The sequence below is a fragment of the Hydra viridissima genome, unplaced genomic scaffold, assembly GCF_058129835.1.
Source record: "Hydra viridissima isolate aposymbiotic clone 2 unplaced genomic scaffold, HvirCarnegie_v1 scaffold_3, whole genome shotgun sequence".
Lineage (NCBI taxonomy): Eukaryota > Metazoa > Cnidaria > Hydrozoa > Anthoathecata > Hydridae > Hydra > Hydra viridissima.
In genome coordinates this window covers 14,678,463-14,706,249 of record NW_028324302.1, presented here as the reverse complement: position 1 = coordinate 14,706,249, position 27,787 = coordinate 14,678,463, and the positions used below count along the sequence as shown (strand labels likewise).

Below are 27,787 nucleotides of genomic sequence, written 5' to 3'. Positions count from 1 at the left end.
AAGCAACTTCTTTTTTTAAGAAAAGTTAAAAATTGAAAAGCTGCCTTCAATCAAAATTGACAACAAAAAATTTAGTCAAAAATAACAAACAAGTGTATGGAGGGTATCCAAACATCATTTATTGTAAAAAAATTCGTAATATAGGAAGTAAATAATTACATTTAAAACAAACAGGATGAAGTATCAGCAGATACGCTAGAATCAATCGAAAAAATTACACAATATAAAAACATTCTATTTCAGCTGAAATTCTCAGTTATTAGGTAACATCTAACTTTAGCGGTGACCACCAGTGTTAGAAAGTCGTAAGTTTTCTTGAACAAAATTTTTCCTAAGATTTTTCTTCTGTATTTTTTTATGATGGCTAATTACGGAAGCATCGACTTTGGGAGGTTGATACTCAGGTGTTACTCCTCTTACTTCGTAAACCCATTGCATCAACTCAGACTTAAAAAATAAAGAGGCATTACTAAAACGTCTGATAAAAATCCTCATTTAAAATTTACCGAATTTACTAACAAAAATCTTAGCCCACTGTAAAACTAATAAGTTAAATAGAAAGGAAGTATGTCACCTGGACTATTAACTTTGTTTTGTGCTCTTTTCCATAGCATGCTGGTCTGTAGCTTACAGTAAAAAGCACTCCTTCACTATTTATAGGAGGAAGGACTCCGGTTTGTGGCACAACTTCAAACATTTTATCGGTGCCGGCCGATAAGTAAGCAGTAAAATTACTTTCACTCCTGCAACAAAGCAAAAATTGCATTAAAAAAATTACAAATTTGCAATCTAAGTGCTTCCTATTGAAGATTTACTTGGAGTTGAGTGAATAGTTTTACTAAACCACATGATCCAGTAATTAAAAAAAAAACAACTCGGACTCTTGATACTCATATACGTGAGCATCAAGTCAGTATAGTTGTGAACCTGTTTAAAAGAAACTTTAAAAAGGGGGCTAAGGAATATTTAAAAAAAACTTTAAAAAAGTGATTTAAAAAGCTTTTTAATGAAATTATCCGAAAAAAAGAAAAGAAAAGAGATTAAGAGTAATTATACTCAAAGAAACAGGTTATATAAAAAAAAATCATTTCATTTAACTTACTCGTTTTGGCTGTTGAGTCTGAAAGACACATTCGATGTTTTGTTTAATCCAACAGATTGAATTGTAATCACATCGTCAACAGCTGCTTCATTAGACACAAATTTAAATGGATATTTCCAAATCCCTCCTTTTGGTGAGGTAATGACCAAACGGACAAGATGGCTGAAAAGTAGTAAAAAATGATAAGGATAAAAAAGAACACTAAAAAAAAGAAAAATGTTTATCAAGGTTTAAACTACTGACATCCTATTTAATAAAATCATAAGAATTATTAAATAAACTTGGATAATTTAAATCAAATAGGTTTAGGTTCTGATTGTCATATCTTTTTATTCGGATCATATTTAAAAGAAAAAGATTGCACTTGGTCAGACGTACCAAAACGGTTTTGAAGGAAAAAAAACAAATCCAAATACAAGAGTAACTACTTCAGAAACATGGTCAATAAATTTTTTTTCCAAGGATATTAAAACCGATCTTTGGATTTCAGCTTCGACTTCAGTGTGATCACATTGTAGTTTATAACCAAATTCTTCTTTGAAATGATCTTCTACATTAGGTGAGGTAAAGATCGGCCCTACAACAATACTTAGGAAGTTTAAACAACAACTAATTATACTGGTAAATTATGTGAAACTCAAGCATAATTAGAAAAAAAAAAAATTTTTTTTCTTTTAAATGAGTTCAATCAAGTTCAAAGAAATTTTCATGATTTTGATCAAGTTCGAAGATTTTTTAAAAAGATTTTAATCAAGCCTATCTGATTGATAGAAGTTACTTAACAAGCGGGATAAATCTTAACCAAAAATATATAGCTAAATCCTACCGAGTTTACAAATGGGAAAATTAGAATGCTGGGATAAATTATTTCTCAAGCCAATACAATTTTCCTTTACCAATAAAATTTCGATTTTTTCAACTAACTTTTCTCTTGCACGGCAAGTAAGTTTTGGAGCTTGATAATCCTCAATCGGTTCAATAACTGGAATTCCCTGAACCGAGTAAATCCAGCTAAATGAAGTTTCGTTATAAGATTGTTCTGATTGAACATCTTTGATAACTGCTTTTGGAACAATATGACATGTACACTGCGATGCTTCAGTCGAATGTGCACTGTAAGATATTGGTATGTAGATGTCAGCTTTCGATGAACAAAAAATATCTCCTGAAGATTCTGACAGCATGCTGAAGTCAAAATCTTCCAAATGAAAAATAAAATACATAGTTGTTAAAATAGTAAATTAATCACAGTCAATACCACCTTTTTTTCAGGCTATAAACCCATATTTATTGTACAAATCCATATTTAATACATATTATAGTCTTTCAATAGATTTTTATTTGAAAAGAAAAACAAAAACAACAGTAAAAAGAAAAAAGTTTTTTTTCCACTTACGTTAATAGCAAAAAAGGTTTTTAAATGAGCGAAACTTGTAAAATATATAGCATAAATAAAATTCATTATCTGCTGAGTAAAAATAACTAATAAAAATTTACTTTCAGCTTGTAATTGTACTTTAACCAAAACATCATGATCAAAAGAATTGTGGAAATGAATGATTGTAGAAGCACATTCCCCATATCGTGCATGAATAACATAATATTTGAGTTCAGGGACCTCACCCAAACCCGAAACAATAAATGTTTGATTACCATTCTAAAAAAGTTTGAAATAAAATCAGTAATAAATAAGAAAAACTACTTCAACCATGAAAAACTGCTGAAAGGGATGATTGTTAAGTATGTTAAATAACAAAAGGTGATACTTGCCTTACTGCACTGCAGATTACTTCTGAATAAAACAAATATTCTGAAGTAGAAATATCTGACTCAATTGTAAAAAATATTTGTGACAACAATTCATTTGTAAGACGTCTTAGTCAAAAACCATTAGTTTAAAAAAAACAACCTGGACAGCTCAAGTAAAATTCACCAAAGAGCAGTTACACTAGACTACACAAGATTGGAGTTAAGTGTTGTGGAATTATGAAAGTAAGTATGATTTGTTTTCATTTGGTGGTATTAAAGATGCTAGACATTCAAAAAACAACAGAGAAAACCACTGGTACACTGTACCAATTGTAAAACATAGAATACTATGCTGATTTGATGAAAAATCGTATGCTAAATACTATACCAATTTGATGAAAAATCATATGCTAAATACTATACCAATTTGATGAAAAATCATATGCTAGCACATGTCAAAATCAAAAGGGGATGTTTCAAGCAAGATAATAAACCTTAAACACAATTCAAAGGCTTTGAAAAATTGGATCGTACCTAATAAAGCCTGTGTTTTGGCCATAGAAATGGACTGTCCTAGCCAAAATACTGGCCTAAATTTGATTGAAAATTTATGGAAGGAGCTTGATCGCCAAGTTAAAAAGAAAATTCTACTAATAAAAAAGATTTGCTTGCAGCTTTACCCCAAAAATGGAAAAATATGCCTGAAAACAAACTAATTAAGCTTTTCAACTCAATTCTTCAAAAATGTACTGCTGTGATTATCTTAAAAAATAATCCCATAATGATAAAAACAATTATAAATTTCAAGCACTTTGATAACTATTACCATTTTTGACTTTTTTTTTCAAATACTATTATTAGTAAAAATACTATTGACCTAAGCAATATTAAATACAAGTTATTTAAAATATACTAATCCAAAGTCCAATAAAAACTTTATACTGTACATGCTGTTAATGTACATTTAATCAAAAATAAGCAAAAGATCTTTGACTACTGACAATACCTAAGCAAAAACTAGCAGTAAAAATAGTTTTGAACACTACATGTGTATATATATAAAAAAACAATTACAATTAGTAATACAAGTACCAATTCATTTTGAAAAACAACCATGCCTTGATGATTACCAATGGATGATGGAGTAAAAATGACATTCACCTCGATGATGCTCGATGGAGATACACATAACTTAAAAATAAAATTTAAAAAATGGCAATCTTTCTATTTATTAGAAAAATAGGATATCAAAAAACAAAAAAATCAATATAATAATCAACACAAAAATCTATATAATAATCACCTTGCCAGCAACTCCTTTTAATACAAAGCTTTTTGAATTAGTGCATAATACATCATAGGTTATAGGATAAGTATAATGATTTTGAAGATGAATAACTGACTCTGTCAAACTAAACACATCAAAAAATTTTTTTGAATAAATAAAAAAGTTAAAGTAGTTCATTTGTAATTAAAAAAAAGTTCTATTCGTTCATTTACCATCCGAGGCTACATCGCATGGTGGGCATTATATAGGGCAATGCTTCTTCAGTAATAAGATCTAACTCATACCAAAATTCAGGACATAAATCACTTTGAAAGACAACACTAAAATAAAATGAAAATCTTGCAACTTCTACTCACAACACTTCACAATTTAATGACAACTGATATAAATATTTTGATTTTCTATAGCATTTTTTGAAGAATTAATAAAAGTTCTCTACCTTGCTTTTTGCTTTCCAATTGTAACAGGAGAAAAAGTTATTTGATAGAAATCAGAACCCAATGGAGGTAAAGTCAATACATTCTTACCATTTAACCCAATACCATTGATAATAACATTTAAAGAAAGTTCTTGGTCAAGAGGATTTTTTAGAGATATTTCTATATTAGTGCTTGAATAAACATGACATGAGGCAAAAAGAGTTTTCACAGGTTTTCCGGGATATGCATTTATATTCAGTTTAAACCAAACTCTATAAGGGCGCTTTATTTTTTCCAACAATGTAAGAGATGCAAGTTGAACAGATGAAGATGACATAAATGCAGTGCAGTTATAATCTTCTTCACTGTCACTATCACTTTTATTTCCATTTATCCTGGATGGTAAACAAAAAACTAAATAAAATAAAAACAACTTCCGATTTTCATTTTTGATCACAAATAATATTTCTAGAAAAAAAAACTTTCTTCTCTCATTGTTTTAATACATAAACTTATTTACTGACCTATTCAGTCCCATATTTGTGACAACATCAGCATCATAAACAAAAAATACAACTCCTTCTGTGCAACCACGTTTCAATGCTAAAACTCTAATTGGTATTTGAATAGTTTGTTTGGACAGTAAAGGAATAAATAATGGGCCGGTAATTATATTTAGGTCTGAAAATGCCTGAAACACCACTTTATATGGTAAGTCGTTTTTTAATTCAAACATTTTTAATGTTGGTTCATTAACAATGCATTCTATTTTAATAGTGTCAAGTGGCTGAGGCCGGCTTCCTAACCCTCTGAGTATGAATATATTTTCAGTACCATTACTGTTATTTAGGAGCTTTAGAGACCCATTTACAGATCCTTCATAAATAGGCTTGAAAGACAATGGATAATAGCAAGTTGATTTTGAAAACACAATTAAGTTTTCTGGGCCAAAAAAACCTTCCCCAATAATTTCTGACTGTAACTTCCAATCAAAATCACTATGGTTGACCTAAAAACAAATGATACTAACTGTTAGCCATCTGCAGATAAAAAATGTTGAAACATCTATATAGTAGTGATATATAACTATATTTAGAGCAATGTGATACTAAAAATTGTACTTACAACAGGTATACTTTGAACAACACATTCATGAGTTGGTGTGTCAAATTCCAACTCAACAAAAGAGTTTGTAAGTTTAACAGTGCACTCAATATTATAAACTCGAATGTCATTCTCACCATAAAAAACTACTTTGCAATTATATTGACCTGGTGCACAAGGTAGTAGTTTTATTGGAACTTTTATAGACTTCAGATCTAAAGAAAGTAAAAAATTATTTGTACATTTTTTTTATAAATACATAGTCACTAAAAACATTTTTAGCCACCTGGAACTTTCTTTTTTTTTTCTCATTTTCTTAACAAGAATTGCCTTAATTTACTTCTTTTTTATTTATTTGCTAATTTCTGGACATTTTTATTCAAAATACATAGCAGTTAGAAAGTAAAAATTAATCATATAATGATTTTATCATTATGATATCTATGTGTTAGTTTGATGTGACTACATGTCAGTAACACTAATTTGATAAAGTATTGGTGAAAAATTAAACATTGTGATTCACATTAGAATTAAATTATTTAGGATAATTATATTATTTAAGAATTAATCACAATAGAATTGCTAAAATTTATCACATGAGAATTATATATTTAACATAACTACATTATTAAATAAAAAGCCATCATAAAACAAAAATTTAATAGAATAGTTTTCAAACCCTAGTCAAAACTTAATTATGTTCAAATGCTTTGCTACAACTGGCTTAGTATCCAGCAAAGCTAGATCTGGCTAGCCATAAAAAGCTACAAAACAACATAATTGAAGAAGTCTATCCAAAGACTTTTGCTATGAAAGTTCTATCCAATATATAACTTTTTTTCACATAGTTTTTCTATTGCTTTCTAAAATCATTCTTGATTGACTTTCTAAAAACATTCTAGATTGACTTCCTGTTGCTAAATAACCCCAACTAGACCTTTAAACATAAAATTATTTTGGGACATGTAAGGCAATTTTACAAAAGTTAAAATTTAGCATTTTCATAACTATCTATAAGAATTTTCTCATTAAAAAAAAATTGAGTAAATCAACCCAACCAGGTAGGTGATCTTTTTTAAAAAAAAATCACAATATTTGATATATTGTACCAAAATCTGACATTAGATACTTAAACTTAAAAAATCTTTTTTATTTTATATTGACTAATTTGTTTTTATAGAAGTAAACTAATCTTAAATGTTGTTTAATCTCAAACAAATTAAAATTATTTTCAGAAAGAATTAATAACTTCATAAAATCTTTTTGTCTAAGAATGGCAATTAATGGCTAACATAGCTAGAAGTAAAATTTCCCATGAATTGACTAAATTTATTGGTCCAACTAGCAAGTTTTTAAAGTTACAGCTTCCAACTCTTAGAGATGTTCTTTGATATGGACAGTTCCTTAAAGGAATTGATGAACATAACTAGTTTTCTTGCTTGAGAAATAATTTTGAAAAGGTTTGGGTTAAAATAAAGAGTTTATTGCAAAAAGCTAATCCATTAATACTAATAATCACTGAAAAGTATAGGGTTAACAGTGCAGAAAATATTAGAATCCAGAGAAGAAGAAAACAATGAAGCCAGAATTGTAAGATATAAACAAAATTCCTAAATTCAATCCTACTGCTGAAAATCTAGTTAAGCTTGTTAATTAGGAAGAAGATATGAAGGAACCTTTTTTGACAAGTTAGTTAATAGAGGAAGACATTATCAAATTTTAAAACATTTCTATGTCAGTTTCTCAATTCACTGTTCCTGGTCAAAGTACTTAGATGATTTTTAAAGAGGCTTACAAGCCTATTTTTGGATATGAGCTAAAAGATTTTAAACATATTAATGAAAATGCAAAAGTTTAATGATTATAAAATTTGCTTATGGGCCCATTTTAAGGATCTAATTAAAGGTATTTGAGGGGCAATGAACCAATCTTGAATCTTTTTAGAATCACTATTACAAATAAAAGCATATTTTTCACAAAATAAAACTTTTTTTAAGGCTAAACATTGAAAGATGAAATTTTAAAATTTTCAAAATATACTCCTAAGCATTTACATATGGTTGAAGACGTAAAAAAAATCGGCAGCTTGTTTTGAAATTTCTTCTAAAGTGACCCACTTTAATATGTAACAATAGCAAAACTTTTACAATAGCAGTTAAGTATGGAGTTTTCTGGTGGTATAAGACTGTATGGCTGCTTTTTTCTCTACAAAAGTATTTTTGAACAAAATTTCCTTGAACTAAAGTGTCCAAATGATGTAAATTGAATGGTTTTTATTTTTCAGAAGTGACCTCAAGCACATTACACAAAGTGTAAAGCAATGGTTAACTAAATCAAAGATGTTCTTGAATGACCGGCTCAATCTTCAGATCATAATACCATTTAGCATCTATATATAATATTTACCAAAAAAGAGTTAGCAACCTAAATAAACTTAAGTGGACCATGAAAAGAAAAGAGAAATAATCTTAACTAAAGAGTCAAATCTATCTGTACCATAGTGACTGCAGGCAGTTTGAAAAACAAAAGAAAACCACAGAATATATTAAACATTATTTCAATTACAGATGTCATAATGATTAAAATACTAATTCTTTAATTTTTAACAGCTAGTTGTTTTTTGAAGCAAAAATACTCTGAATTTAATAAAAAAGAAATTAAGATTCTCCTAGCTTTTTACAGAAAATTTTACAAGCTGCTGAAATTATTTTGTATATATATAGTAATTATATGTATAAAAAATTATAAAAGAAAAAATTTGAAGAATATGTTTGATAAGTTTTCAGCTACAGTAGACTGCCAATTAACAAAAAGACTATATAGTAAATGTAAAATTCTGTCTGAATATGTTTAAATATGTTTGTCTAAACTTTTTAAGTTAAGAATTGTCTCTTGAAGATTTATCTTCTGTTGTACAAAAAAATTTGGTCCTAAAGTTTATAAGTTCCTTGGAAATGTTATTTATTGAATAAAAAGTTTTATTGAAAAATTTGACTAAAAAGTATTAAAATTTTTGATGATAGAAAACTTTGTTAAACCTGAGTTATGCTACATTGGGAGTCAAAATCCTAAGAACTTTGTATATTTACAAGAAAGAAAAAAATTACAAAAAATAATCATGACCTGAACTCGAATTGGTATCATTCTGAGATATTGCTACATGACTTGGTGCAATAAAAAAAGGAGAAGATACTTCAACATTATACTCTTGCGCTAAACCATTAATATCAAGAGCATGTGATGGCTGGATATAGTCTTCTCTATTAATCTGTAGCAATTTAATTTTAGATAAAATTGTCTGATATGAAATCATTCCAGTCACATCTCTCCTTCTCAATTCTTTATCTGACATCCTTTGACGTGCAGCAATTGCTTGAAGCAAAAAAAAAAAGGAACTGACATTCCAATGAGCATGAAAACTAACTCTTATAACAATACAATGCTATAATACACTCTTAAAAAAATACAGAATACAAATAAAATACAATACTCAGAGCCTTTTCTTTTGCAGAATTCAAAATATCCAAATTTAACTCTGTAATGCATTCTTTTTCAGCATCACAATTCAAGTAAATTGTGCAACTGTTCTCCTTTATCATTCCAGAACTTTGCTGCATAGCCATAGCACTAGTTACATGAAAAGGTCCATTGATAAATGGAACATATAATGGTAGAGGTAATGTTGATTCTGCTTCAATTAAATATAAAAAATCTCCAATTTTTTCATTTGAAAACAATATAGAGCAGTGTCTTATTCCCAGTTCAAATGGAAGAAACTCTACTTCAATTCTAGAATCTACACCAGTTTTTACATGAATTGATTTTGATGCAGACCAAAAGGCACTGAAGACAGGTTTTTCTGAAATACATTTGTTATTAAATTTTATAAATATAACAAAAAAATCAACAAAAGAACTACTGCTTATTTGCCACTATTAAAAAATAACAAAGGTTATGAAAGTCAATTTAAGTTTTAAAAACAACTTGCTATTTAAACTTTTTGTTAAAGTTTTTGCAACTTTTTTCTGTTCCAATTGTGGCCCAGTTTCAACTAAAAAAACATTGAAAATTCCATCACAGGAGAAAGGGCATTCCACTTTAAGAGTTATTCTCAAAAGTTCATAACATGGAGAAGCATATCTGAACTGATTCTATAATGAGAAAGATACTCAACATTTAACATATATATTGAAAAATAAACAAATTTTTTCAAGATAAAGAAACTTTTATACTAACCATCACATAAAAAAAATTATTTTTTAAAAAACCCACTTACGATGTTCATTTACAAATGATATTCCTTTATGCTTTTGACCAAAAGTAAAAAACAAAAAAACAAAAAAAAAAACAACTTACAAAACCAATAAAGATTTAAAAAATTACAGAAGAAAGTAAAGAGTTCACTGTTCCATTTAAATAGAAGGCAAGTGTTGAACCCAATACAGATTCTCCTCTTACTCCAACTAGTAATAGTGTGCAATTACAAGAGTGCAAAAATCTACTGGTATACTCCACTGGTAACTCTATCATACCCTTGGGTGGCACCTTAACAAAATTAAATTAAATTATGAAAATTAACGGAAGATTTTGAAATATTACAAAAAGGCAGAAAATTTCAATAAACCACAAACCTGAACTTTTGTTCCTTTTAGCACATGAAAATGTGCAGAATGTTCACCAGCGAGCAAAACTTGGTAAGACAATGTTTTATTGCTTGGATTTGTAACTTTCAACTTAAAGAATATAAAAAACTATCACTTATTGAAAAGTGAGTACAAATCAATTTTAACCAATTATTTTAACTAATATCCTTTCCAAAAGTGGAAGGAACATTAGCTTTGTTTGAGAAGAGTGTTTTATTAAATTAGATTTGGTGTCCATTTTATGCTTAAGAAGATATAAGTGAGTTTATCTAATTTAGTATGATGACTATTTAAATAAACCTTTTAAGATCTTAAAAAGCTTAATACATGTAAATTCTTAGCTTATCCAAATATTTATGACTGTTTTTAAGTAAAATTAGACTTTTAAAAACATATTCTAAACAGATATTTATACAAAATTTAAAATAGATACAAATATTACATGTTTTGTCACTGAACTGTGCAGGGAAGTCTCAAACTCAACATTTGATAAAGGTAGATATAATGGCAAATTTTGAATTAAGAAAACACACAACATAAGCATGCTGATAGGAGATGATTCAATAATGTCTGTAGCCTAAAGAAAACAAGCACGCACTTGAAATATTGTAGCAAAACTGGGTATATTTCAAAGTACAAAAGAGACCAAAGGGAAGAAGGTACAGCATACCATAATGTCATAGTCTATTGCAAGAAATTGTAGCATCTCAATAACTTTCAAAGAATTATGAAGAAACTGCTCAGTTGTTGATGGTTGAGTATACATACTATGATGATGTGTTTTGATCTAAAGAAAAAAGAAATAAAAAAAAAGCTATGATAAAGTAGATAATCTTTACTAAACACATATGCATAGTTTGAAAAAACATCTGATATTAAATGAATAAAAATTAGTACAAAATTTTTACTAAATAAGGTGCATATGCTGCAATAACAGAAGCCAGAACTAAACCATCAACTAAATCATTTCCAAAATTTACCACCCATCTCGATGGAGGAGCATCTGCAGAATTTAAAAAAAAAAACTTATAGGAATGTTGCACAAATAAAAGCAATACAAATTCTTAAGTTGCAGAGAAAAAATTTAATGTAAAAATGACTAAAGCTAGAGAAGAGAGTTTTTATGAAAATTTAAAACTAACTTTTCCAACATTTTAGTCTCTGCTGTTCATAATGATGGTTTAACCAAGATAAAATAACTCTTTCACTTGAACTGTAAATATTACTGCAAATTGGATCACAGTTAAAACCAGATAAGGGGGGATAGCCAGAAGGAAAACTCAACTTGAAAGTTTGTGGAGATATACGGAAAAGCACAAATATCTAGTTAAAGGAAAATAATTGTAATAATTTTCAGAAATCAAAAGTGTTAAAAAGATAAAAACTTTTTTTGTACTAACCATAAAACAAAAATAGCATATAATTATTACTTTATAAATTTGGAGAAGTAGAGTACTCCAACTTTTTTTTGAAATTAGTTCAAAGCTTGATTCTTGAAATTTGTCTTTACTATTTTCAAGTTGTTTAAAATACTTGAAATCGTTAGTATTAAGGAGATACTCAGGTTTAACAGATGAAAGCATTGCACCTTGGAATCTAGTAAAAAAAAAAAAAAAAAAAAGCTAATAATGACATAAAAAACACTAAACTAATTATTTTTAACAACTATTTACAACTATAAAATTACTTCTGAATTTCTAACCAAGTGTTTTTCTTACTGTACTATTTTTATTATCTAAAGTTATACATATATATATATATATATATATATATATATATATATATATATATATATATATATATATATATATATATATATATTTGTTTATACAATTTTCCAAAATGTTTTCTATAAAATTTATAAAAAATTGATGTTTAAAAGAATAGAGAACTCTTCATTAGCTCATTCATAATCTAAAATCAGAAGTAGAAATTGCTTACTTTAAAAATGCTAACATTTTGTCATACATTTCTATAATGCATTTAACATGCTCTTTCTTTTTCAAAGACAATAAACTTTTTATTGCTATTCCAGGTATGGATTTTCCATATAACTGAGCAATTAGATCAAAAACAGACATTAACTTAATCTTTCCTTCAAGATAGCTGTTAGAAGATCTCCAAACATGTACTTCTGTAGAGAGATTATCCCGCAAAGTATAAGGTAAGTATATGGGATAAGGTCCAGAGCTCCAGCATTGTGAAGAAAACCATCTGTTTGAAAAAAATTTAGTTAAAACCATCTGCAAGAAAAAAATTTAGTTAAAATTTTACAGAGCAAATTTAAAAAATTACTCTATTAAATATTCCTACTGTTTCCTACATTTTTAACCAATAAAGTTATCATTCACTATATAGATTTATTTAATTTTCATTAATGTAAATCAAACTGAAGTTAATTTGATAACCTCTGAACAGTACTAATTTCTGTTTGAATAATCCCTTCGTCAGAGTTTATATTTTCATTGCTTAAATTCTCAAATAATGAAGAGAGTGCTGCAACTAAAAATAAAATATTTTTATAAATTAATCTCCATAAACCTAGAAATATGCTTTTTTTTAATCGTGTGTACATTAAAAACTATGAACTTTATAGTTTTTTAAAACTTTATAGAAGTTTTATATAAAAACTTTACAGCTTATTTGTAAGAAAAACAGGTAAAAAAAATATTGTTGTAGGTAAAAATATATGCAATAAATTTTTGATCATCTTTAACATTAAAACCTTTAAAATATCAACATTTTACTTTTATTAAGCCTTTACCATACCTCATCATGTTTTGTAACTTGTAACAACTAGATAAATTTTATATATTTCAACAACAAACAAAAAAAAGTTATAGTTTTACCTGAGACTTTAGAAGATGCTTGATCAGAATATGATAAAGGGGTTTCAGAAAGATTGTATGTTACATTGTACAAACTTGAGTTACTAGTATGTGAAGAGCATGCTGGAACTGTGATTGCAGAAAGGCATGGTACAAATAAACTTGATGAGCCATTTTTTGACTTTTTGCCTTCTTTACAAATAATGTGAAAATCGTTTTGGTTTTTTAATAAAAAGTTAGAGCAAGTCAAAAGGCAATTATCAGCAGTGGCTGCAACAGGAAGCAAAAAACTAAATGGTAAGAAAAAGATTTTAAATAATGTCATGAGCACTTTTATAATTATTCAAAAAAGTTACTTCTGGGAAAAAAAGACTCATAATAGTGAAACAATCAATTTTAAATTAGCTACCTTTTTTCACCATCTAATACCATGATCTGTGTTAAGAAAGAGACCGGTTTAGATGAAGTAAATTTAACAATAAGTTTAATAGCTTCTGTGCCCTCACTTCTATCTAGCTTCTTAATTTGACAGCCATCTGGAAACTCTACAGATAAAACTGGTTCTAAGCTTCCATCATTAAATTTAACACTTGGGATTTGAACTGATAACTCACATGGTCTATAAAAAAAGAAATGTGCTGGTTAAAAATGAACAACAGTTTGTTTAGTTGTTAAACTAAAATTCAACAATACCTGGCAATTACATATTAAATTAAGTTTTGTTAAAAACTAAAAGTATCAGTTGTTTTGTAACTATTTGCCGTATCAGCGAATAACTTTAAAAACATTTTGGCAAAAATATAGATCAATTCAAACCTTGCATAGTTTTGTGCCAAAATAATAATATCAGCTGAAATATTTCTACATAATGGGACAGGAGGAAAGGATATAAATTCAGGTTCAAACACCAATCTGGATAATGATACTTTGCCAATTAGTTCAATATTGGCATAAACTTGAGATGAATCTTTGTGCAGGATAATAGGGATTTTGGAGGAATAAAAAGGAATGCAATTCGAAGCTAAATTAAATAGAAATTGTAAGCTAATAGCATGTCATCAACCTTTTAATCTTCCATTTTCCAACATCTTTATCAAACAACAAAATTTCCCTACTTGGTTCAAAGATTATTGCTAAATTAAATTCTTCCCCACTTTCTAAATGCATAATAGAATTATTAGCATCCAGCAAAAGTGTAAAGACGCTTTTACGCCCAAGTTTAACTAGGGTTTGATTTGAAATGTCTAGTGACCATTTTATTGACTCATCGCTATTGTTCTTTAAACAAATATTCTAAGAGAAAAACACTCATTAATTTTAACAATAAAGTTTTGACCAAGTTTATTGTTAAAAATAATTTAAGAGTTTTATACAAAATGATACTAATTGCATAGTAATAACCTTCATGCAGCCTTTTTGATTTACTTTATCCTCATCAAAATAACCAGCAGGTAGACTGAAAGTTAATATCCTTTCAGATATAAGAAGAGGTTCTCTCAATGCAATAGCCTGAACCCTCCTTTGAGGAGTAATACAAAATAGAGAAAATATTTAAGACAGATATAAAACTAATGACTGATCATTTTTGATTCACAATTATTTTTGTTTTAATGTCTAAATATAGATGTTATAAGAAAAAGTGCTGAGACAATTATAGAAACAGAAGTACTTTAAAATATTAGGATAGAGTGGATTGCAGAATACAGACAAAGGATTCAAATGGTTTACTGAACAAGGAAGGATAAAATCATATGAAGCAACCTAAAAAAATATGAAATATATTTTAAATAACAGAACAAAAAGCTAATTGAACAGCAGTAAATATTTTTTTGCATAACAAAATGATTATGCATAGTATACAAGCAACAAGTTTTATTCAATAGAATAATTTTTTATAAAGCTCTACTGTTAAATGTAAAACCTGAGCAGGATGAAATTGAAGGCAGGCATTAAATGACTCTTCTCCTTTTAACGATACTTGAAAGTAGTTTTCATTTTCAATAACATTTTGTAAAACATCAGTGATTTTAAAGTCTGGAAAAGTTGATAAATCAAAAACAATCTCAACACTTGATTTTGCCTTCAAAAAAAAAATAGCGAAAAGAGTTAAAATTGACAATAAATGATGTGCCAACTATGTAGATGGTTGAACATGATTGATTATTAAATAGACATCATAACACTTATTAATACCAAATTGAATATTTGGAAAGGTATGCTTGAAAAGGAACCTTCATAAACACCAACAAAATAAAATGATTTCTAAAAATAAAAAGTGAAGAAGAGCCATAATAAAAATGAATAAAGAAAAATAATGGTGCAGTAAATTTCATAAATATAATAAAATCTTATTTCCTTAAAAAAATGGCTAATCAAAAATTTGAATCAACATTTACTATCTTTTAAAAAAATGTCTCAGAAAAGCAGTTGGAAATTGAGACCAGTACAAAATAAAAAATGATACAAGGGGATTTTTTCTGTTTTATTGAAAACTATAATAGTGTTGAAAATATTAAGGAATTTGAAGCATCAAAAGACTCATATAGCAAAATTGTACTGTCTAATTAACTAAAATTAGATGACAGATTTATTTTTTCCCCTAATTGCTTCAAAGTGAAATATCAATTTGCCATCATAAGTTATAACTAAATCTGGGCATTAAAACATGTCTTAGTTTATTATGATGAATTAAACTTTCTTTTTAGAAAAATTTTGATTTGACTTGTTCATATATAAAGAATTTTATCAAATGGGTTTACTGTAATATTGTTTATAGTGAGATTGTTAACAGATGACTTTTATTCTAAAAAATTATCAAACAACCATACCACTGATATATCAATGTTAGGGGCATCAACTATTCCACTCAATCTTAAAGAAATTTTCTTGCAACCTAATACATCCACCTCTAACAGTGCCTCAAACTTTTGAGGGACAGTTGGCTTAAAATCAACCTAAAAAATATAAGTATGCATTAACTTTATAGATTTTACTAAAGTAATATAATACAACGATTACATTTAAAAGGCATAACTAAAAACAAACTTTATATATGCATTCTTATTTATAAATTATACCTGAAGTTTTGTAAAACCACCTGCAGGAACTACACTCTCATTAGGAGAAATTAACATTCCTTCAAGTGGACTGGGATTCACAACCTTTTTTAAATAATAATAATTATTATCCAATCAAAGACATATTAAGGAATTTATTCAGATCTTGAAGACATTGTGTTGGAAAGTTCTTTCACACTTGCGCCATTACAAATGGATCTCATTAGAATATGGAAAGTTCTATAATTTTTTAGAATGTTCTAGCATTTTGTTTTAATGCATCAACAGTACATTATTTTCTAGAGTAAGTAGAAATTTCCATGCAACTATATAAGCAAGTACAAGTGATTTAGTTGACATAAAATGTCAGAAATCCCATATTTATGACTGCATCTTGTATGAGCTCCAGCTTGGCCATTCTGCCAGTGAGGACAAACATAACATATGCCAACCCCTAGACCAAGACAGTATTACTAAACCACTTGTGAAATTTGGTTTGAATGTTTTTTTGTCCCAATGACTTCCAACTTAAAGATTGTCTAAGGTCTGGTCATTCAACTGGAGTTGATTCTGAAGCAGTGTGCAAACTGGTGGTGGAGGATCCAAGACTCAGTAGCCACTGTATAACCTCCACACTTCAATTTTCTCATACTTCAGTGCTGCACTGTCCTCATTGCTTGAGAAATGTTCTAAAGTTGGTGTTTTGGGTTCCCCACAATCTGACACAACATAACAAGGACATAAACTTGGAGATCTGGAGATTCTTGCTCTCCAAAAAGTGATGCTTTGACTGGTGAGATCACTTAATCAATGGTAATGAGAAGTGGGTACTTTATGTAAATCACATATGAACGTATCAGTGAATTAACACTGAAGAGCAGACAGAACCAAAGCCCAAAACAGATCCTCACCAAAAGAAGGTAATGTACATGGCATTGTGCATTTTGAGCTTCTTCTTCCCAAAAGCAATAACAGTTGATATTACTGTCAACAACTGGAAAGACTCAGGCAGAAAGTAACTCAAATGTGGCCACAACACTAAAAGATTTATTTTCTGCACAGCAATGTACAGCCATACACTGCAAAAACAACATGTCTTAAGTTTATAGAGATGGGATGGGAGATCTTGCCCATGCACCATATTCTCCAGACAAAACATTAAGCAACTATCACCTTTTTCATGTCCTGCAATTTCATGTCAGAGAAGAGCTTTGATGATGTTAGAGGATTGTAATGAATTAAACTATTTCATGCAAGTGCAAAAAAACTTTTTTTCCAGCATAACACAACAAAAGCTTTATCATCTGTATAATCAAGATCTGATAAATGGGTCAAAAAGTTATTGGTATTTAATCTAAGTTTCAGCAGGAATTTATTGAAAAATATAGTAACTAATGACTTATTTGAAATTTAAGAGTTAGCTTACTTTAAAGTATGCATGATTTCTACCATCATTTTTCAACCAAATTGAACACATTGTTGTTAAATTCAATGGAATATTACCAAACAGAAGGTGTCTTTCAACAAATGAGCAGGAAGTTGTACCTAGCTAAAAAAATTCCTAGCATATAATTATGATAAAAATAATTAATCTTTAAAACATTGATGACCATTTCCATGACAGCTTGATTTTTTGGTTTGAGTGCAGATATTAAATGACTCTTAGTTGACGAGAAAAACATTTCAAAATTCAAAAGAATATTTTCTGATATCAAAGATGATCATAATAAGAAAATTATTTTATTAAAACATCACACTTCTTTTTTTTGTTTGTTTGAAACAATATCTAACATTAAAACTCCAAAATTTTGCTTCCAAGTTTCTGAGCAGGATTGTTATTTAGGTGTTTAGAAACAATAACTTCTCATTTACAAAGATGAAAAATCAAATAAAAGAAGGTAAACACTGGAAATTTTGATTTGTAGTTAAAGGAATATTATGTGAAACTATAAGAATATTATGTGAAAATGCAGCTTTTAAAATGAAAATAAGTTGGTGCCATTAAAGGTGTTTAAGCTCATAAAGATATGCGATTTGAATGAGTATAATATTTTACCTCAGCAGAACATTTAAGAAGCAGTTTATTTCCATTCTCAACATGTGCAACAAAATCTTCATCAAAACTTGCAGAGTATGAAGGATAAAATACTACCTCACATTCCAATGAAGAAAATGCATCAACAGTACCTGATTTCAAAAAAAGATTTCTAAAAAATTTGTTTAGTTTGGTTTGAATAGCACATGTGTATTTAACTTACTTTAAATTATTTTAAAAATAGAGAGTGAAAATATCTAAAATGTTATGCTTCAAAATTATTATAAAAATATTTTTACTTGTATACTCATTTTTGATTACAAGAATTATACCTACTTCTAATTATTTATTTGAAATTTCTCTCAATTTTAAACTAAAGTTATTTAAACTATAGTTCTGAAAGTCAAAAATTAGGATTTTTACTTTTTTACTATTAAAGTCAAGAAATTATTGAGTCAGAGTGAGGGTGAATATTTAATATTCATAGATACTTTTTAAAAATACCAGAAGCTTAAAGAAGATGTATACCTTTAATTGGCCTGAATTTAAAAGACCTTTTTTTATATTGACCTACTGGAGACCATGAGAAACTTGCTGACATATTTCTATTGTTAACAAGTGTAACACATCTTCGAAGACCTATAGCATAAATGAGTTACTAAATTTAAAAAGTTGAGAATAGGAGACATGGTAAAAAGTAAATCATAAACTGACTGCTTTTCCTTTTCGTGTGCTTTCCTTAAAGTATTTTGCAGAACAACTGTTCCAAATATTTATATTCATGATTATATTCCTAAAACATATAGCAATTTAAAAAGCTTCTTAATGAAAAGACAATATTTTTAAGTGCAAACTTTGTGATTAACCTGATTCTGGTGGCATTCCATTCACAGACGTTAGGTGAAGTTTATTTGTGGATAATTTCAGTTTCAACTTCACTATGTTAGCTTGTATTAAGAAATGGCCCTTATGATGACCATTGATTATGTAATTAACACTCCTTAAAATGTAAAAAAATTATCAGTGGCCATCACAATTATTCTAAACTATGAATCACAAAGTTTTAGCTAAAAAGAGATTAACAGACAAATAACAAAAATGTTTGAGCTAAAAAAAATTTTAAATATCATGTGGAAACAATATGCATAAATGTTAAATACTAATAAATAAATACCTCTCTAATAATCCTAAATGTTCAGAATTCAAAACAAGTTCCATTTTAGAAATAGTTTTTGGTGGCACCATTTGAGATAAAGGTGAAGTTAAATGCAGCTCTTTGTATTCCAACTTAACAGAAACTTTAACATTTAAATTTTTGTCACATGAATTGGTCTTTAGAGTTATAATTAGACTTTACAGAACTAAATCTCTAAAATCCAAAGTGCTAATTGCTAAAATTAGGTATTAAATATTTATTTATATTTACTACAAAATTTCTTACTTTGATATCAATAAGTATATGCTTCTCTGTATTATTGGTAATTGTCATCTCTTTTGTTGAGACTGATGATTGACATATGTTTCCAAAATTGAAAGTTGTTGGCTCTAAATTATAAATATGATGGCCCATATAAGGCTTTGTTTGGTGAAATAATCATTAAAATAGTGTATGTATAAGTTAATGAGCAGCCAACTACAGAGCAATAAACCAATACAGGGCAAGGAGTCATGTTTACAATGGTCTATTGGTGGTCCTTGTATCTTATACTATCCGGGTATAAACATTGAAGAATCATATATATACATTTTTTTTTATTTTAAAAGCCATATAGGTCCTATAAAAAAAAAAACAGCAATCAAAAGTTCTAAGAATTCTTTGATCTAGTAAACTTATATCCACCAATACCACTTTAAGAATATACCTTAATACTTAAGGATCAACTAAATGAAAAAAAAAAGTTTATAAAATTCAACCATGTGTCTATTTCTGAAATAAAATAAATTATAGAGCTCTATTTCCTTGTTATTTTCGGTGCAATAAAGAGATGAATTAGAAAATTCAGAACTGATAGGACTTTGTTTTATGGTTATTTTTGTGGAATATTTTTTCTATAACAAAATGCTTTAAAAATAGGAATGAGTTTAAATGCTCCCATAAGCCTTATTTCAAAGAAAAACAGTTTCAAAACATCTTCAACCACAACACCATTCAACACATTATATTAAGTCAAAAATGATATGATAAATAGTAAATACCTGTAATAAATAAAAAGAAAAGTATGAGTTTAAAATATATCAAAAAGAGGCTGTAAGCAACATTTAGAACTAATCACAGATAAATTATGATTGGAAAATTCTGAGCCAGATGACTATATTTATATTTACAGAGTCTCAGTGAACTCAACTTACAAAAAGAAATCTTATCAAAAATTCACTAAAAATAGGTGCAATAAGACTTAAATAAAAAAATAACACTGTCAAAAATTGGTTGAATAGGTCAAAAACTTATTTTGATTCCAATATTCTTATACTTACTTAAAAAAAATTCATTCAATTGCTAAATATGAAACAAATTTTGAAAAAAGATTTTTTATTTATAACTATAAGTCATTACTTGACATTTTAGTGTTTACAATTTTATTACCTATAATAATATTGTGTAGCTCTGTTGGAGTCAACAATGAAGCATAATCAAGAGTTGTAGAGTTCTGTACTGGCATACTTTTCTCAGTGTTCTAAAAAGTATCGCAGAAAAAAATATATAACATATAAAGCCTTCTGTTAGCTTTTGAAATTTCTAATAATGATAAACTACCATTGAGATGCAAACAGTTGAATGAATGCCAACATTTCTTGTTCCTAAAGCCATACCTTTTGATGAATAGAAATTATTTATCATTTATTGTTAATAGAACAAATGGTAAAAATTATCTGACATAAGCAAAAAGACAATTATAAACAAGAATTTTTTTTTTTAAATTACTTATGTATGAATAGATGCAAATGATGAAAATACATTTTTAATATGATAAAATTATATTAGTTTTCCTAAATATGTAAAAACACAGCTACTACTTGAAAGTATAAAGATATTTTATATTACAGCTGTTGTGTCATTCAATATTGTATTAAAGTATACCTCTAATTTTTTTGTCATTTTCTTTTCTTTCTTTTATAAGTGGGTTTTTAGTGTGTTTTTGCTTTTGTTTGCTTTGTGGAATTTTTGCGGGTTTAACAACTCGGTTAATTTCATCTTGCTCTTTCAACCTTAAAGTTTGAATTTTTAGGAAAATGATAGCAGACTATTATATACTCTTTATATAGCTCCTATTAAAGAGAAAACCCTTCAATATTTAAAACCACATACCATTTACAAATTTCGTTTTCATTTTCAGTTTGTAAACTCAAGCCTAAAATATTTTTATTGACTGATTTCGAAGACAACACTTTAATCCCTTTCTGAAATAATCCTATTCCAGTGCAGCAAAATAAATACGTTTTAATAACAGATTTTTTATACATAAGCTGTTGAGAACTAGTGACTTCACATTCATATCCAACAACATCTAAGTAAAATTTATTCCTTAAACTACCCAATTGCTTTGGTAAGAAAGAAAATACCAATTCTTTAGCACCATTTATATCAATTTCACCAGAGCCAGGCTCAATAATAAAATGGGCAGAAGATTTTATGCAAAAATGTATAGGGAGATGAGGAGAATTGTTGTTTAATGTAATACTTTCATTAACAATATTTCCAATAACACATTTATCGAAGTTTATTAACTGAGATGGATGAATAGACAAGCTCACAGGCAATGCTGTTCCTGTCATTGCCAACTCAATCTTCAAATCTAAAAAAATAAAATTTATTTTGATGAATGATTTTTTAGTTTGATTGTGAAATAACCAAGCATACATATGGAAATATGTAAGTGAACTTCTAAAACTCACTTTCCAAAGGATTAACCAGTACTCCAACACTTATAATCTTTATAAACATTGCAAAATCTTCTCTTGATGGAATCCTCATAATACTTTTCCAACTTTTTGAAGGTTGCATATACCTTGGGCTGAACTTAAAATATATTTTCTTTCTTTGAAAGGGATCTATTTTGCCTTCAAAAGGCAAGGCAGAAAAAAATGAAGTTTTATAAATGCAAGTTTTTCCACTTTGATTGTCTATAAATGAACCAATAGTCGATTTTGTTATGTCAACACCCTAATAATAAAATAATGCTTATCAAAGAATTTATCCTTGCTGATAACACAATTCATTTATTTTGATTGCCATTATCTCTACACCATGCACAGCAAATTGTTCACAAGAAAAACTTCTATGAAACCTACTTTAAAAAAATTAACAGACAAAAAAAGATCAACTGAAATATATTATAACACCAATAAGTCTTTTATTTGTTAAAACTTTGAGTAAAGATAATTTGGTAGAATTTTATGCATGACTTCATCCCTTAGTTACAAAAAGATTCCAAGTTAGATTTATTAGTTATGGAACTAGTGTCATCTCAAAAACTTTTAAATATTGAGTTGTCTCCTTTAAACAGTTATTAGAGGATGTGATTAGGGTTTAAAAATAAACAGTTTATAGAGGATATTAAGAGGATTTCAGAAATGAACACAGCTCAGAGGATATCAAGAGGAGTTCAGAAATGAACACACAATTTTAGTAAAAAACTAACTAGTAAATTTTTAGTAATTTAGGACATTTTTTGGACTCTAATTTTAAAATAACTTTAAGAGATTAATGTAAAATGTGAAAAAAGTTTTGCCTCACAAAAAAGAATGAGAATACTTTGGAAGCTTCATTTTCTATCATTTTATATTTACCACTTCTTGACCATCACAATGTTCATCAAGAATTGCAACAAAACTTGTTTCTTGAGGAGAATTGTTATATAACCAAAGAGCTTGAATGACATCAGTTCCATAGTAAACATAGCCAAATCTTAAACAATCAACAACCTTGTCATCACATGAAAGTAACTGTAAAGATCGCAAAACAACATCTGCTTTTATTATGAGAAAGTGAGGATTAATTTGAGCTTCTAATTCCACCCTAAAGAAAAACTCAAAAACTTAAGAAAGGTTCATTAAGATGTTAAAAATGATAGTTTTTAGCAAAACAACTTATAAAATAGGGGAGACCAGGGCTAGTTGGCTACAGTTTTAGTTTTTGAGCTCTGTGCATTTCTGGGTGAACTTTTTTGAAGATATCAAACTGTAGTTCCAAAGAATATGAATTTGGCAAGCATCTTCAAGTGTCAAATATGACAAAAAAAGATATTGGTGGCCCAAAAAGGGCCTCCAAAATAAAAAAAACATGTGCCAACTTACCCCGGCCTGGAGTAAGTTGCCTAAACTCTCATGGTAAGTCTATTTCAAGTGCATCTTTTTTATAAAAACTCTTGATAATTTTTATCCAATCATTTTTTTTATCTTAACTTTTGTTGTCCTTAAGTCGATCAAATAGATTTTCCTTCTAAAAATATAACATCAACAGAATTTTTTGTAACATTTCTAGAATTTACATGACCTGTCTACTTATCTTTTATAATTTCGCATGTCTGTAGATCTTCAGTATTACATAACTTTAGTAAATTTACAACCAAGGCAAAAAATTGTAAGTTACAACCAATGCAAAAAATCGTAAAATGTGGCTGGTTAGAGTGAACCATACAACACTTACATCTATTCAAATTTACTTGTAGCTAATGATACTGCTTTTTAAAATTAAAAAAGTAATATAGTTACAAATGTTACAAAATTAGTAAAAAAAAAAACACAAAACTTGCTATAACTTCTATGCACATGCACTCATAGCCTTGATACTACACTGAAAGATGAATTAGTTAAGTAGGAAGGTTCCATGTGAATTTAGGAAATTTCTGGTGGAAAATTCAAAAGTTAAATGTAGTGTGTCAACTTACCCCTGTAGCCAACTGGCCCTGGCCTCCCCTACCTAATATGAGTCAATGAGTCAATGACAATTAAGTTGTGATGGCAGCCAATATTACAGGAAGATTTCATGATATTTACACAAACTTTCTCAAAAGCTTTAAATTTTAAAATCTAAAAAGCTTTAAATTTTAAAATCTAAAGCATGAGTGTCAAATTGAAATCAATACTAAAGGCTTATAAATTGTGCCTGTAACTGTTAGTAACTTATTTCATTAAATAAAATATCTGCAAATTACAATTTACTCTATTATAAAATGAAAGGGAGTTCAAAGTGGGGAGAACGAATAAAACTACTTCAACTGTGCACTATTTGTACATTAAATGTTTACATTAAAATCTGAATACTTTGTGGTTTTATTTGATGTTGGTACTTCTTCTCTCCAGTAGAATTTTAATGCATTCCATATAATTCTTTGCAAAAATAACCAGTAAAAACATATATTTTTTAACCATTGAGATAATTAAAAAATATTTTTTTGCAAAGGTCCATATTTCAATATCAAGGCTCCACTCTGTTGAGGATTCACAGATTCATTTCAACTACAATTCAAGATTTTTCAACCTCTCTCTGTTTTAAACAGGTTTTTTACATTTCTTGTTTTTTTAACTTCTTTCACATGAAATTTTTTCTCTTGTTTAATTAGACAGAAATTTTCACAAATGATTAATAATAAAAAAATATGTAAAAAGAATTTACCTATGTAAAAAACTTTATAAAAGATTTTTCTAAATTTCTATTTTCTTTGAAATTAAGTTTTTTCTAAATTAGTTAGTATAAGAAATATTAAGTAGCCAGATTTTAAACAAAACATTTGATGGTTCAAGTACTTAACCAAAAACATCTTGTAGCATATATATATATATATATATATATATATATATATATATATATATATATATATATATATATATGTACGTATATATTATCATATATTCTAATTATCTTCAAGATATTTTAAATCTTATATCTGCTTAAGCTGTAATATGACTATTAACAATAATAGACAATAAATAAGACAGATGATAAAATTTAACTTCAAACTGGAAAAAAAATATATATATATATAAATTGATGAAAAAGTCATATATTTACTTCACTTCTTCTTCAATTAGGCCAATATATTTACTGATTAACTCAATCTAGAAAAAAAGCAATATAATTTTTGTTAAACTATCTTCAAGAACAAACTCAGCAAAAAATGTCATTTGAAGTAGTTTAAAAAAGTTATATTTATGTATATATATATAACAAGGTTTAAATTCAAAAATATATGCATGCATGTATGTATGTATGTATGTATGTATGTATGTATGTATGTATGTATGTATGTATGTATGTATGTATGTATGTATGTATGTATGTATGTATGTATGTATGTATGTATGTATGTATGTATGTATGTATGTATGACACATATAGTATAGAATATATATTATTTGTTTATATAATATACACACATATATTATACAAACATATACTATACAACTATACATGTGTGTATTATCTACTAAAAACTATTACCCAAACAGGTTGTGAGTAGCCAGGATGTATAGTTCCATGCAATGGGTATATACGAAAATTTGACTTTAATTCATGCACAATATTATAAGCACCACATTTACTTCCTTCATTTATGATATTTATTTGTTTTCGTACTGATTTTCCATCAGCAACCAAGATGCCCAAATCAACTTTTGAAACCAAGCTTAATTGTGGTTTAGGAGAAAATCTAAGAAATTTACAAATTACAACTTGATACTTATAATTAAAGATATTAAAACAAATCATAAAAACTGTATTTAGCTATTAATTCCTCAGAAATCATCCTAGATGTTTTTATGGCACCAGACTTATTATCAAGCATTTAAACAACTCCTGGCTTAACATCCACTCATTTACTACACACTTGCCTAGTCATTATCCTCATTGTTCTTAAATTTATGAAAGTGCTACATTCATTTGTTTCATAAAAAGTGAGCACTGTCTTGGCTTTAGAAACACTCATTTCCTCAGTAGGTTACCTGGGACATTTATACAGGTAACCAACTTAAAATATTTTCAATGCAGACTAAAGATAATTTAATAACAACTGAAACCATATGTATATGCAAATACTTTATAAAAATGTTATTAGTTAAAAACAACTAGTTCATTTTCATAGTATTTAACAGTAAATATTAAAAGGTTTTGTTTATCCGTGTTTAAATTTGTTTAGTATTAAGTACCAAAGTTTTCATTAGAAAAATTATTATTAATCCAACATAGGCAAGTAAAGTTCAAAATATATAAATATAAAAGAGAAATAGAAAAAAAAAGAAAAAAAGAACTAGCTGTCTGAACAAGAAACTTTTGTTTAACAATTGCAAATAATTGGGTTTTACTAATATGTTAGTTTATAAAAATTTATTTTCCTTAACAATTATACTGATAAAAAAAAAAAAAAGTTAAACTTACGATAATAATATTATGCTAACAAGTTCATTATCTACCAGAATTCCAAGTTTATCACTACAATCTGCATCTTCTTTATTGAAATATTGGATAAGTGCTGTGACTTGAAGACCAGAAGCAATAGTTTTTTCTTTTTCAGCAACTTTCAAACAGAATTTCTGAAAAAGATAATTTAAAAGATGAGTTTGATAATAGGTGCCAGTTTATGGAACTCCTCAAAGTAACTTTTACAAATTAATGTCAAAGAATTACTTATACAATTAACTAAAAAGTTTGCTTTACATTTAAAAAAGCATATCCTTTTTCTAGCGTTTAATTTGCTTTAAACCACATATTATTTTAAGTAAATATTAAAATATATCTACAAAAATATTTGCTCCTCCGGAGAATAATTGCTCCTCCGGAGAAAGATTTCTTTAGTCAAGGTTAGGATGCCAGCTAGGCCATTAAGAATACTAAATTTTGGCTTGCATAAGCAGGAATTAATTGTAATATAAAGCTTCCTGTAATCTCTTTTAAAAATTTAAAGAACATTTTTCATAGGTATTTATACTCACTTCGGTTTCAGGAGGAAGAAATTTTACATGTTTTGAAGCACTTCCAAGGTTTTTAACATAAATGTTCATTTCATAAAGCACGTGTGCCTTGGCATTGTAGAATTCAACTTTTTCGGGTTTTATTTCAATATCTTTGATAGCCATAGCATATTAACTTTATTATTATAGTAAGTTCTGATAGTATAGTAACTTTTTGATAGTGAATCTATTCAGTAAATGTTTAAGAACTTTTTTATGAATTAAAGAAGACGGAATCTCGTTCCTACAATACATCTTTTTGTTTGTTAAGGTCATGGTAACGGTGAAACAAGTTCGGTCCCGTTAATAAATTTAAAAAACTTTTGCAAACACAAGAGATGAAAACTACTGACTGGTATCCAGAAGTAATGATATAATGAATTAAAGTAACAAAAAAGCGAGATATTAAAAACTTTTATTTAATTTAATGTTTAAAGCAATCGGAGTTAATATCTATGCACTCAAGTATTGCTTGATTTTTTAAAAAGTCAAAAATCACCAGGTGTCAAATCTAGCGATAACGTTGAATAGTCAATTATCGGGATGCTCTTGTTATTCAGGTACTTTCGGAAAACCTTTGCGTTTTCATGCAAGATTTTCATCTTTTTGTGCCTGAT

General features: G+C 27.9%; 1 protein-coding gene across 3 annotated transcripts; it reads right to left on the bottom strand.

Moving 5' to 3' along the window:
• Positions 1 to 93: 93 nt before the first annotated feature.
• On the bottom strand, positions 94 to 27,627 carry LOC145202184 (cilia- and flagella-associated protein 47-like). 3 transcript variants are annotated; one of them, XM_090081547.1, is made up of 50 exons: positions 27,153 to 27,627; positions 26,599 to 26,753; positions 25,666 to 25,873; positions 25,237 to 25,283; positions 23,013 to 23,241; positions 22,119 to 22,386; positions 21,532 to 22,018; positions 21,304 to 21,431; positions 20,980 to 21,035; positions 20,809 to 20,899; positions 19,666 to 19,769; positions 19,399 to 19,511; positions 19,091 to 19,224; positions 18,753 to 18,863; positions 18,246 to 18,376; positions 17,616 to 17,738; positions 16,211 to 16,294; positions 15,962 to 16,087; positions 15,327 to 15,395; positions 15,055 to 15,213; positions 14,803 to 14,894; positions 14,535 to 14,652; positions 14,249 to 14,426; positions 13,950 to 14,154; positions 13,543 to 13,752; positions 13,155 to 13,423; positions 12,714 to 12,807; positions 12,247 to 12,519; positions 11,736 to 11,901; positions 11,448 to 11,628; positions 11,214 to 11,308; positions 10,976 to 11,092; positions 10,748 to 10,882; positions 10,294 to 10,395; positions 10,046 to 10,207; positions 9,651 to 9,813; positions 9,153 to 9,521; positions 8,786 to 9,034; positions 5,684 to 5,877; positions 5,083 to 5,567; positions 4,579 to 4,953; positions 4,352 to 4,459; positions 4,155 to 4,263; positions 3,944 to 4,042; positions 2,600 to 2,759; positions 1,929 to 2,300; positions 1,481 to 1,679; positions 1,103 to 1,264; positions 575 to 743; positions 94 to 447 (listed from the first exon to the last, which is right to left on the bottom strand). In XM_090081547.1, exons 1-50 carry the CDS (start codon positions 27,294 to 27,296, stop codon positions 277 to 279), a joined length of 8,748 nt encoding a protein of 2,915 aa, XP_089937673.1. In that variant the 5' UTR covers positions 27,297 to 27,627; the 3' UTR covers positions 94 to 276. The 3 variants fall into 3 exon arrangements, with proteins under 3 accessions (XP_089937673.1, XP_089937674.1, XP_089937675.1); XM_090081548.1 differs by having other exon boundaries at positions 23,148 to 23,241; positions 27,153 to 27,472; XM_090081549.1 differs by having other exon boundaries at positions 22,960 to 23,241; positions 27,153 to 27,452.
• Positions 27,628 to 27,787: the final 160 nt, after the last annotated feature.

Coding starts and splice junctions, on each gene's coding strand:
- LOC145202184 (XM_090081547.1), bottom strand. CDS start 27,296: ATGGCTATCAAAGATATTGAAATAAAACCCGAAAAAGTTGAATTCTAC. Junction 22,387..23,012: donor ATTGTGATGGTCAAGAAGTG/GTAAATATAAAA, acceptor TTTTATTATTAG/GGTGTTGACATAACAAAATC. Junction 11,629..11,735: donor TACTTCTCCAAATTTATAAA/GTAATAATTATA, acceptor TCCTTTAACTAG/ATATTTGTGCTTTTCCGTAT.